This window comes from Tachyglossus aculeatus, chromosome 12, assembly GCF_015852505.1.
Source record: "Tachyglossus aculeatus isolate mTacAcu1 chromosome 12, mTacAcu1.pri, whole genome shotgun sequence".
Taxonomy (NCBI): domain Eukaryota; kingdom Metazoa; phylum Chordata; class Mammalia; order Monotremata; family Tachyglossidae; genus Tachyglossus; species Tachyglossus aculeatus.
The window spans coordinates 6264538-6277017 of NC_052077.1; the positions used below are offsets into that span (position 1 = coordinate 6264538).

The 12480-nt window shown below is 40.3% G+C and overlaps 1 protein-coding gene across 1 annotated transcript in view; it reads left to right on the forward strand.

Annotated features, from left to right (window-relative positions):
• Positions 1-12480, forward strand: part of EGF (epidermal growth factor) — a 96336-nt gene that overhangs the window by 28371 nt on the left and 55485 nt on the right. The window contains exons 4-8 of the mRNA XM_038755131.1: positions 1140-1370; positions 2569-2771; positions 8598-8723; positions 10570-10692; positions 12205-12327. Of these exons, the coding sequence (XP_038611059.1) occupies positions 1140-1370; positions 2569-2771; positions 8598-8723; positions 10570-10692; positions 12205-12327 (806 nt within the window). The remainder of the gene's footprint in view (positions 1-1139; positions 1371-2568; positions 2772-8597; positions 8724-10569; positions 10693-12204; positions 12328-12480) is intronic.

The window sequence follows — 12480 nt, forward strand, 5'->3', positions numbered from 1 at the left end:
ACATAGTGTAGTTACATGTTCTAGAAACAGTGTGGTCTAGTAGAAAGAACACAGATCTGGGCAGCAGAAAACCTGGGTTCTGATCCTGCCTCCGCTTCTTGCCTGCTGTGTGGCCTTGGGCAAGTCACTTAACTTCTCTGTGCTTCATTTTCCTCAACTGAAAAATGGGGAATTAATACCTATTCTCCTTCTGACAGACTGAGAGCCCCATGTGGGACAGGGACTGTGTCCAACCTGCTTAACTTGTAGCTACCCCATTGCTTAGTACAGTGCTTGACTCATGGTAAGTCCTTAGCAGATACTGTTATCATTATGATAGAGAGGCAGCGTGGTGAGATGGATATAGCACAGTCTCAGGAGTCAGAAGGTCATGGGTTCTAATCCCGGCTCCATCACATATCTGTTGTGCGACTTTGGGCAAATCACTTCACTTCTCTGTGCCTCAGTTACCTCATCTGTAAAATGGGGATTGAGACTAGGAGCCCCACATGGGACATGGACTGCAACCAACCCGATTTGTTTGTATCCACCCGAACACTTAGTACAGTGCTCGGCACCTAATAAGTGCTTAACAAATGCCGCGGTTATTATTATGATGATATTAGCAATGCAAATTTATACAAATAATGAAACAATTTGAATTCAATATATTTTGCATGTACACCTGTATATACCATACTTAATTTCCAAAGGGTTACATTTCACAGCCTATTCAGAAATAAGGTACCTTTTATGAGAAATAGAGTTCACTTCTAGACTGTGAGCCCACTGTTGGGTAGGGACCGTCTCTATATGTTGCCAACTTGTACTTCCCAAGCGCTTAGTACAGTGCTCTGCACTCAGTAAGCACTCAATAAATATGATTGATTGATTGACAAATTAAAATGACTTTATTCTATGAATTCAGTCAAAATGCTACAAGGGAAGGTAAAGGTAGTCTATGCTAAGGGAAACCTTGCAGAGTTTCCTGAAAATAAGAGAATACAGTAAGTATTATCAGCATTAAAATCCAATCATGAAGGAACTCTAAATAAACGGTGCTATAGCAAAGATAGTGGCACTCTTATTGAAGTAGTCCAATATACTCTTTCAACAAATCTACTGCATTGGCAATGACTTGCAATATGTTTTGCTCTCAGGTTCATATTTTGGTCTTCAAACAGTAGTGTTTGCGGCATTCACAGAACATCTCTGGATGAAGCAGATGCGAAGACTCTTTTCCAGACCTCAGAAAGAATAAGTGCTCTGTCACTGGATATGATTGATCAACGACTCTTTTGGATTCAGTCCCAAAATGAAGGAAGTTCTTCTTATGTTAGGTCATGCGATTATGATGGTGGTCCAGTCCGGATAGTGAAACACTCAATACGGTAAATTTGGTGCTTTATAGAGAGGAAATTCAATATTTTCAAGGATGCATTGAGATTAAGGCTAGTTCTTCCATTTTAATTTTGCTATTAGAATAACTATGCCTTTTAGGTTTTCTGTACTCCACCTTCCTGCCACACTATTTGAATATCAGCTAAATAAGAACGATGCAATAAAAATGAAATGGCCCAAACAAATCCCTTCTTCATCTGTTCAAAATGTACCAATAAGAAAGATGAAGGTGATGGAGACTCTCATCAGGAAGCCTGGATGTGCTTTCAGGATTGAGAATATGCATCGCAGAATTGATTATAATGAGTGGTTTACTCAGAGCCACATGCACTGTCTCATTCCTGTCAGTCACATTCTCAATGAGACACATTCATTCAATCGTATTTATTGAGGGCTTACTGTGTGAAGAGCACTGTACTAAGCGCTTGAGTTCCATGTACTAAGCTTCTGTACTAAGACACAGAGTTCCATGAGCAAGAAGTTGGGTAGGGATGCAGTTTCAGTGCCAAAGGTGTGTGTAATAGTCACCTAGTTGGTCGGCTACAGGGAAATTTGAGACTATTAATCAATGGTACTTATTGAGCGCTTACTGTGAGGAGAGCAATGTATTAGGCACTTGGGAAAACACCATACACTAGGAACTCACAGCCTAAAGATTAGAAACTCAGTCTCCCGATTCCTTGGGTTATGCTCTTGTCACTAGACCAAGAGCAGAGTTAAGAAATATAGGAAAGAGGGTGCAAACATTAACTACATATGAGATTGTCCTTCTCTTTCCTCTACCTGCCAAAATGGATCTTACTGGTGAATGACAGTGAGACAGGGGATCTTGAGTCATCGAGTATATCATGTGTCATATTTCTCCTTGTCCTTCTAGACCATAAGCTCGTTGTGGGCAGGGAATGTGTCTGCTAACTCTGTTGGGTTGTTCTCTCCCAAGAGTACAAGACTCTGCACATAGTAAGTGCTCAATAAATAACACTGATTGATTAGGGAATAAATCTAACTGTGGTCTTTCTTGGTACTAAATCTAACAATTACTCTAACAAGTGTTCTTTCCAAGATGAAATAAGAGTTTGTGACATTATAATGAACAAATTGTTTTGAAATGAAATGAATAAAGCAAGGAATATACAAAAATAATCCTACCTTCCTTAATCTGTAAAACTTTTTCTTGCTTCTCTTTAGGCGAAAATTTTTTGGATTATCTCTGTTTGCCCAGGACATTTACTATTCAGATTGGAAAAGCAGTGCCATCCAGAGAGCCAGTAAATATACAGGGATGGATAGAGTTAAAATTCATCTGAAGCCTTCATTTCTACCACCTGCTGAAATAAAAGTGGTACATCCCTCTATACAACTTGGGACAAAGAACGATACAAGGGATTCTGGTAAGTGCCCAGTGTCTGATATAAAATATGAATTCTTTTGGAGGTAGATTTCTCTGGGCCTGTTTCTCCATAGAGTTCTTAGCCTGACCCGATTTGTTATTGAGGATGCATTTAGCCTGATCAATCAATCAATCAATCAATCAATCGTATTTATTGAGTGCTTACTGTGTGCAGAGCACTGTACTAAGTGCTTGGGAAGTACAAGTTGGCAACATATAGAGACAGTCCCTACCCAACAGTGGACTCACAGTCTAAAAGGGGGAGACAGAGAACAAAACCAAGCATACTAACAAAATAAAATAAATAGAATAGATATGTACAAGTAAAATAAATCAATAAATAAGGTAATAAATATGTACAAACATATATACATATATACAGGTGCTGTGGGGAAGGGAAGGAGGTAAGATGGGGGGGATGGAGAGGGGGATGATGGGGAGAGGAAGGAAGGGGCTCAGTCTGATGAAAGGTTTCTTCAGATCCTGATGAAAGTGTATTTATACTACTAAAAAAATAGTATTTTTTTTTTCTTTTGAAGAGCTTTTACATGTGTTTTGTCCCCACAATATACCTACGAAGAAGTTAAGGGGCACTGTTATTTTTTGTAATATATTGATGGGGAAACAGGGAGGCTAGGTAAATGACCAGTTCGGGGACAATCAGTCATACCTACTGAGCACTAACTGTGTGTAGAGTACTGTACTAAGCACTTGGGAGAGTCCAATGTACCAGAGTCAGTAGAACACATTCACTGTATTGCTTCAGGCTGAGGGCACTGATATTGATTGGTGTGTGACAACCACCAAGCGGAGAGACTCTTGAGGAGGGAAGATTCTCCTCAGTGTGGTATAAACTTTGAAAGGAGAATCAATCGGGAAGCAGCAGCCTAATGGAAAGCACACAGGCCTGCGAGTTTGGAGGACTTGGGTTCTAATTCCGGCTCCACTGCGGTCGGCTGTGTGACTTTGGGCAAGTCACTTAACTTTTCTGTAACTCAAGTCCCTCATCTGTACAAAGGGGATTAAATCCTCGTCTCTCTGATTTAGATCGTGAGTCCCATGTCGGGCAGGGACTATGTCCAATCTGATTGTCTCGTATCTACCTGGGTGCTTAGTTCAGTGCTTTTAGTATAATAAGCATTTATCATGTACTTCAAAAGAAAACTCATTGCTTAAGGTTGGAAAAATCCAGAAAAGCCTTTTTATTCATTCAGTCATATTTATTGAGCACTTACTGTGTGCACAGCACTGTACTAAGCACTAGGTTTTTATACCTCAGTCATTCAATCTTTCATTCATTTCAGTCTTACTGATGGCATAGTGGATATCACATAGGCCTGGTACTTAGAAGGTCATGAGTTCTGAGCTCCGCCATTTATCTACCCTGTGACCTTGGGCAAGTCACTTCAGTTCTCTGTGCCTCAGTTACCTCCTCTGTAAAATGGGGATTGAGACTGCGAGCGCGAAATAGGACAGGGACTGTGTAAGTGATTAGTACAGTGCTCTGCACACTCTAAACACTCAATAAATATGATTGAATGAATGAATAAATGATTGCGTCCAACCTTATTTGCTCATATCCACCCAGCACTTAGTAAAGTGCCTGGCACATAGTTAAGCGCCTAAGAAATACCACAATTATTATTATTATTATTACTGAGTGCTTACTTGGTGCACAGCACAAGCGCTCAATAGACACAATAGAGTTGGTAGATACGATTCCTGCCCTCAAGGAGCTTAGAGTCCAGGATCAGAGTCTAATTCAGGACCCAGGAGGTAAAGGAAAGGACCATGCTAAAGGAGAAACAGAATTTTCTGAGAGGCTGGAAAATGAGTGGTGCCAGCTCCAGAAATCACAAACCTATCCCTACACCCAACAGAACTAGAGGACTCATTGGGGCAAGGATAATCAGGGGAGGGCTTGAGTTCCATGTCTCTTCCTCCGCCCCGTTTCACTGCTTCAGGGAACACTAACAACAGGGAACACTGGGAACCTCTGTGAAAACTTAAGGAGATGCGCCAAAGGCAACACAAAATTTTTTGGTTGGGAGACACGGATTACCAGGCAGCTTTTCAGGATTTCCGCAGTTGTGAACAAAGGTAACACTGATGAATAGTTGGATGAAGGAAAAGTGAGTTCTTTCAGAACAAAAATACTTAAAAGGTAGAATTTATACTTATACTTTAAAGGTAGAACGATTCAGCCAGTGAAGGGTAATTCAGATATTCCCCCTGCAGCCTGGTACTTGCATCTCCTACCAAATATTATAGAGATTAAGATTTAGGAAGTTTGGGGATTTGTTTGCCTGAATATTGAGGCAGTTGGACATCATTTATTAGGAATCTCCCCCAGATCCTGCCAGATAAAGATGCTTTCCACACTCATTAGGACTTTTTCTGTTCTTTCCATTGCTGTAACTGACATCTCAAATGCACTTGGGCTCTTGGTAAATCATTTAGGATTTATACCTACAATAATCTCCTTGATTTGTATCCTAGTAGTATTTTTGGTCCTTTCTGATATGTTGTTTTCATAATTCTTCTGCTTATAATTCCAGTGTTATCCAGTTGTTTGTGTGAGCTTTACATAAGCTACCAGAATTTAATTAAACAACATTTAATGCAAAATTACAAAGGGTTTAAAGAGACTGAGAGGAAATGAGATTTCAAGGAATTTCATTCAAGTAAAATCACCGTCACATTTTCTACCCACCATTTTAGTAGCGTATCAAGCGATGCATTCTCTCCCTCTCCTTGTATTTTTTTGATTGGCTGTACATTTCATTCATCATTCATTTTCTTTTGAGATTAACTTCACCGCTTAGAACAGTGCTTTGCACATAGTAAGCACTTAATAAATGCCATTATTATTATGCCATAAATGCCAAATTTCATAATTCTGAAAATAAAAGTTCACAGTAATTAAAAAGCACTCTCACATATTGTCATGCAGAAGATTGTCATCAAAGACAAAGCAGTAAAGTGTAGACGAAAACAAGAGTGGTAGGTCATTAGAGAAGCAACATGGCTCAGTGAAAAGAGCCTGGGCTTAGGAGTCAGAGGTCATGGGTTCCAATCTCCACTCTACCACTTGTCAGCTGTGTGACTTTGGGCAAGTCACTTAACTTCTCTGTGCCTCAGTTACCTCATCTGTAAAATGGGGATTAAGATTATGAGCCCCACATGGACAACCTGTTCACCTTGTATCCTCCCCAGTGCTTAGAACAGTGCTTTGCACATAGTAAGAACTTAACAAATGCCACAATTATTATTATTAATAATAATAATAAAAACAACAACCAACCCAAGAATGCATTTCCAACTTGGTTTTGAAGATTCACAGAAACAGGTAAATTGAGAAGAATTGGAAGGGTGGTATTTGAAGTTGAGTAAGGAGTTAGGGACTTAGGCAAGTGTTCAAAGGCTTCAAAAATCACTTGGGTAAAATGACCACTGGCCTGAGCTTTTTTTAAACCTTGCTCAAACTTTTACCACTAACTATGGGCACTGCCAGGTTTAGGATCATCAGTTGCTAATAATAATAATAATATTTGTTAAGCATTTACTATGTGCCAAGCACTGTGTTAGGTAGAAGATAATCAACTCAAACACAGTCCCTGTCCCTCAGATGAGGAAACTGAAGCACAGAGAAGTTAAGTAACCTGTCCCAAGTCACACAGCAGGCAAATGACAAAAGTGGGATCAGGGCCCAGCTCCCTTGACTCCAAGGCCTGCACTCTTTCCATTAGGCCATCCTGCTTCTCAATCTTTCAGCTGGAAGTAGCAAGGTGAAATGCTGTTATTTCTTGGCTATAAGTCCTGCCCAACTTTAACTCCAAATTCTGGATTGGCACGAACTTTGGGGGCTGTAGGGAGAGGGACTTTGAAAGGCTGCAGAGAAGGTGGAGCTCCAGGGAATGAAGACTGGATCCAAATGACTGGACTTTAAAAAAAAAAGTTACAAAAATGTTCAATATTGACTGCCTGGGCAGAGCTGCTGAGCAAGAGCAGCCTGATTATCTGGTGGATTTTGGGTTGCATTACCTAACAGCCAATTAAGAAAGATCAGCCCCCAAATAAACATCCCCTCTGAGAATTATTCTTTTTCCTGGAAAAATGGGACAATGTGATATAACATGAAGCTCCTTGATGTCAAGGCCAACTCTAATGCATTGAACCGGCTCTTAGAACAGCGTTTGCTGCATAGTAAGTGCTTAAGTAATAAAATAATAACAATAGTAGCAACAACAACAACGTCAACAGTAATAATAGTTTCCTGAGCGGCTAGTAGATTGATGAAACTCTTAAAAATTAAGGAAGAGAGGGACATGGTCTTAATTAAGGACTTGAAGAAAGTTGTATCTTTAAATGACAGTCCTAAAGAGAAACTGACCTTAACATAATTTGTACTCCTGTGTTCCTCCCAGCCAAAATGTCAGTCAGTCAGTCAATCATATTTGTTAAGTGTTTACTGTTTTCAAAGCATTGTAGTAATAATAATAATAATAATAATAGTGGTATTTGTTAAATGCTTACTATGTGCAAGGCACTGTTCTATTGTACTAAGCTCTTGGGAGGCTACAATATAGCAATAAACAGACACATTCCCTGCCCACAACGAGCTTATAGTCTAGAGGGACTAACGGGGCCCTATCCGACTTACCAAATGAATTACTTGAGGCTACAGAGTTAGTCGACTGATCGGTGGAAATAGCTGCAGTTCCAGAGACGGTGCCTTGGAGCCTGCTGCCGATGAAATAAGCATTCCCTGCAAGCTGTGGCCCAGAGGGCAACCAAAGAGGGAGTTGCAAAATCTTTCTCGTGGCAGGCTCTGAGGCTACTGTGAGCTACCATGGCCAGAAGCACAGAAACATCTCTCTCTTTGGCTCCCACCCCAGCCTCACTCTTTACCAGATGTGGTAACCCTTAGTGACTTCACCGTGTTAGTTAAGTAGTGCTTGGGCTGAAAAATCTCCCCCTACACCCCTACTCTAGTCCTATCTGGTATAAGTTTAAAAATGAGTTTCTGATGTGAGGGCTGTGGGGGAGAGTAATTTTCTTCAGTCATTTTGTTCCGGCATCAAATATAAAGACTGCACTTCCTTTCAAAAGCATCCTCAAGGGTAGAATGGTGACTGAAACTCTCAGATTTACACAGAGCATCCTGATTGTCATATCATCATCATCAGTCATATTTATTGAGCGCTTACTGTGTGCAGAGCACTGTACTAAGCGCTTGGGAAGTACAATTTGGCAACATATAGAGACAGTCCCTACCGAACAGTGGGCTCACAGTCTAAAAGTCATATTCTTTAAAAAGGTATTCTGTTTTATTTCCTGGAAATGCTGCAGGTATTCATTAAAAGAATTAAGACTTTCCACAGGATTCTCTGAAATGCTCCACAAAACGTGGAATGGTAACTTCCTCTCAAAATTAATGACACAAATTTTGGATTCTACGGCTACATTTTTTAAGTAATGAATTTTCAGAACTTTTGTTTATGTGTGAATATTCGTTTTGGTGCTGTGGGGCTGGGAGAGGGGGATGAACAAGGGGAATAAGTCAGGGTGATGCAGAAGGGAGTGGGAGAAGAGGAAAGCGGGGCTTAGTCAGGGAAAGCCTCTTGGAGATGTGCCTTCAATAAGGCTTTGAAGGATGGGAGAGTCACTGTCTGTAGAATTTGAGGAGGAAGGATGTTCCAGGCCAGAGGCAGGATGTGGGTGAGGAGCCGGCAGCGAGATAGACGCCATTGATCAAGGTCTCAAAGAGATGCATTCCAGGAATTCAAAAGCAATCGCCAATCTAAGTAACTATCTTATCCTCCAGAAGAGGAACCGTGCAACTTGAGCAAAGGAAACTGCAGAAACAGCATTTGTGAGCCGGACGCCAACTCCTTTCAGTGCCATTGCGCAGATGGATATGTTTTGAGCCAAGACGGGAGATACTGTGAAGGTAAGAAAGAAACCAGGAATCGGAAACAGGCGCTTGATGATCAAATTGATCTCACGCAGAAGCAGTCAAAAACAAGTTCTAGGAACCAACCCCAATCTGGGAAAGTTGATAACATTTCATCAACTTTTATTTGCAAGATTCTCTGCCTGTGGGTCCCAGCTACGTCTTATATTCGAAGTCCAAAACACTCAGAAAAGCTGGACTCCTGAGATTGTACGCTCAACTTGAGAAACATGATGCTGCACAATTTTTAAGTACCCATCAAGTGTTTGGAGTGGTCCACTTATATAGCACTCACCATTTGTAGTGTCATTTTGGAAAATGCAGATTACTGTCCTTCCACTGCCATACTGTGGATTAACCTCTAGACCTTATTCTGGATCCCCTTCTCTTTTCAATTTACTCTCAGTCCCCTGGGGAGCTTATCTAATCGCACTACTGCTTCAGCTAATACCTTTATATGGAAAATTTCCCAAGTTTATCTCACTAACCCCAACCTCTCACCTCTTTCCTACAATCTTGCATTTCCTCCTGTCTCTAGATCAATTCCACATGGATATCCCATTGAGTCTTCAAACTCAATGTGTCTAAAACTGGACTCCTCATCTTCTCTCCCAAATCCACACCTCCACTTAACTTTCCTATTAAAGACAAAAATACCAATATCCTCCCTGTTCCCAAAGCTCACAATTTTGTTTTTCCTTTAACTCCTCATTCTCTTTCCATTCTCCAAACCAATATCTTCAGTGGCTGCACATTCCTCTCTTCTCACGCAGAAGCTCCTGAGGCCCTCCAACAGCTCCCTCCCTCTTATCAACTTTCTTTTTCCATTAGACCCCAGCTTGCTTTTTTCATTCTTTCCAAGCTCGTCGTCTCACTAAGCCTTGTTCTCAACTCTCCCATCTCCTTACCCCTTCTTCACTCCCTTCTTCCCACCTGAGACTCCATCCCTGCTCAAATCTGCCAGACCCACCTCTTCCCATTTTCAAAACCCTCCTGAAGACTCACCTTCTCCAGGAAGCTCTCCCCGATTCATTTTTTTTCTAAGACCACGAGTCATTTCACCCCAACATTTTTTTACCCCTTCAGAGCTTATGGTCTCAAAGCCAATCCAATCGCTTTTGTGCATATTATTTAACATACTTTAATAATAATAATGGTATTTGTTAAGCTCTTATTTTGTGCCAGGCACTGTACTAAGCCCTGGGGTGGATACAAGCAAATCAAGTTTGACACAGTCCCTGTCCCATTTGGGGCTCACATTCGCAATCCCCATTTTACAGATGAGGTAACTGAGGCACAGAGAAGTGAAGTGACTTGCCCAAGCTCACACAGCAGACAAGTGACAGAGCCAGGATTAGAACACATGATCTTCAGACCTGTGCTCTAATGTTTCTCCTATTCTTCTATTCTTTTTCTTCTTCTATTCAAGCACTTGTTTATTCACCTATCCATTTTTCCATTTTTTTTTCCTCTTTGTTTTTCTCTTGTTTCAGGTCAGAAGAAGATTGGACTGGCTCATATTGGCCCTTTATATCATGGCTCATAGGGAGAACCACTACTGGGTTTTTCACTGACTATTTTTCTACCTCATCCCAGAGGAATTTAAATAAGACAATGAATATTAAACATTCATTGGCATGCTTTTCATCATCATTAATTTAAATTTGCCTGGGCTAGCAAAAACTTTCCTTCAGTGAGCTATAGAATGTTACAAAGTTCCCGAATGTAGACTTCTTTTTTTAAGCTAGTGTTATTACATTACATTATTGAGGATGATTTATATACCCCTCCAAAAGGCAATTTAATGATTTTTTTGGTTTTGGGTGTTTTTTTTTTTTGTCAGATATCAATGAATGTGGCTTTTGGAATCATGGCTGTACTTTGGGCTGTAAAAACATCCCTGGATCCTATTACTGTACTTGTCCTAGAGGATTTATTCTGCTTCCTGATGGAAAAAATTGTCATGGTAAGTTACAGCAGTAAGCATGTGTGCACATGTCCTTAGAAATCTAAAATACAGGATGAAGAAAATGGAAAAAATGATAGAATGTGTGAAAAAAACACAACGTAGAACACTGTTCAAAACAGTATTAAATCCACTGAAATGTTTCCCTACATTTCTCTTTGTGGTAAAGCTAGATCCCTAGATAATGTTGGCTCAAAATATTAATTTTATACAAAATCTGTTCTGCACCTCCTATTATTGTGCTGTGCACGAAAGAGGTTGCCCCTTGGTCCAATAACTTGCCCACTCCAAATGGGTCAATCATGCTGATTTTCATGGGTCGAATTTTGGGGACTGGCTAAGTTTGCAGTTCCTCGGTTGATTTTACTTTGAGGAGCTGCATTTGGTTTTCATTACCTACCTCTATTTTGTATGTAGATGTCCTTGTGGCAAGACTGAAAGCTCATTATTGGGCAGGGAACATGTCTGCTAATTCTGTTGTATTCTTCCAAGCTCTTAGCACAGTAGTAAATGCTCAGTAAGTAACATTAATTATAGTCAGATAGAATTCAGATCATTATAGGTGGAGGTGACCCCCAAAAGGCATCCTACATGATATCGTATTAAAGTAGACCTGTCGGTCTCGCTTAACAGATTATCGAAGCTGACTTTTTTCCTTCCTGATTATTAAATATGTTCTTATAGTATTTGTGAATGTTTACCATCAAGCACTCTTCTAAGATACAGAAGATACATGGGACTTAACAAATGCTATTATTATTATTATTATTGTTATTTATCCGAACTATCTCCCTTACTATTGTTAAGATGTTTATTTTTACATTTGTCATGGTGGTGTGATTTTTAAAAAATGGTATTTCATTCATTCATTCGTTCAATCGTATTTATTGAGCACTTACTAAGCACTTGGGAAGTACAAGTTAGCAACATATAGAGATGATCCCTACCCAACAACGGGCTCACAGTCTAGTATTTGTTAAGTGCTTACTATGTGCCAGCCACTGTATAAAGTGCTGGAGTAGAAACAAGATAATCAGATTGAAAATAACCCATGTCCCATATGGGGCTCAAAGTCTTAATCCCAATTTTAAAGAAGAGGTAACTGAGGCACAGAAGTTAAGCGACTGAACCAAGGTCGCACAGCAGACAAGTGGTGGAGCTGGGTCTCCCCCTCGAGACGGTAAGCTTGTTTTGGGCAAGGAACATGTCTGCTAAATCTGTTGTACTGTGCTCTCCCAAGTGCTTAGTACAGTGCTCTGCACATAGTAAGTGCTCTATAAATAAGATTGATTAATTGATTGATTAGGGCCTGGCTCCTCTGACTCGAAGGCCCGTGCTCTTTCCACTAGGCCATGCTGATTTTTAATGTCAGTTCTTCATGAACGTATTCTTTATATAACGTTTCATTTGCCAAATGCCTTTGATTAATTATTCATTTTCAGCAAATGGAGTACACCAGGATTACTCTTGATAGGAGATTTAACCTTGTTTCTATTCCCCCCTCTCGACTAGAACTCGTTTTCTGTGAAAGCAGTTACACTGAGTGCAGCCATGGTTGTGTTTTGACCTCAGAAGGTCCGAGGTGTTTTTGCCCTGAAGGTTCAGTGCTTGAAAGAGATGGGAAAACATGCAGTGGTAAGTATTTTCACCTTTGCTTTGGCTTAAAGCCCCAAGTTCAAACTGCACCTCATGATAATTTGCATGGGCAATCTTGATTAGAATAATGATCATAATAATAACTGACCCACTTACATTTACTGACCACAGGTGGAAGGTGAGAAACAACGT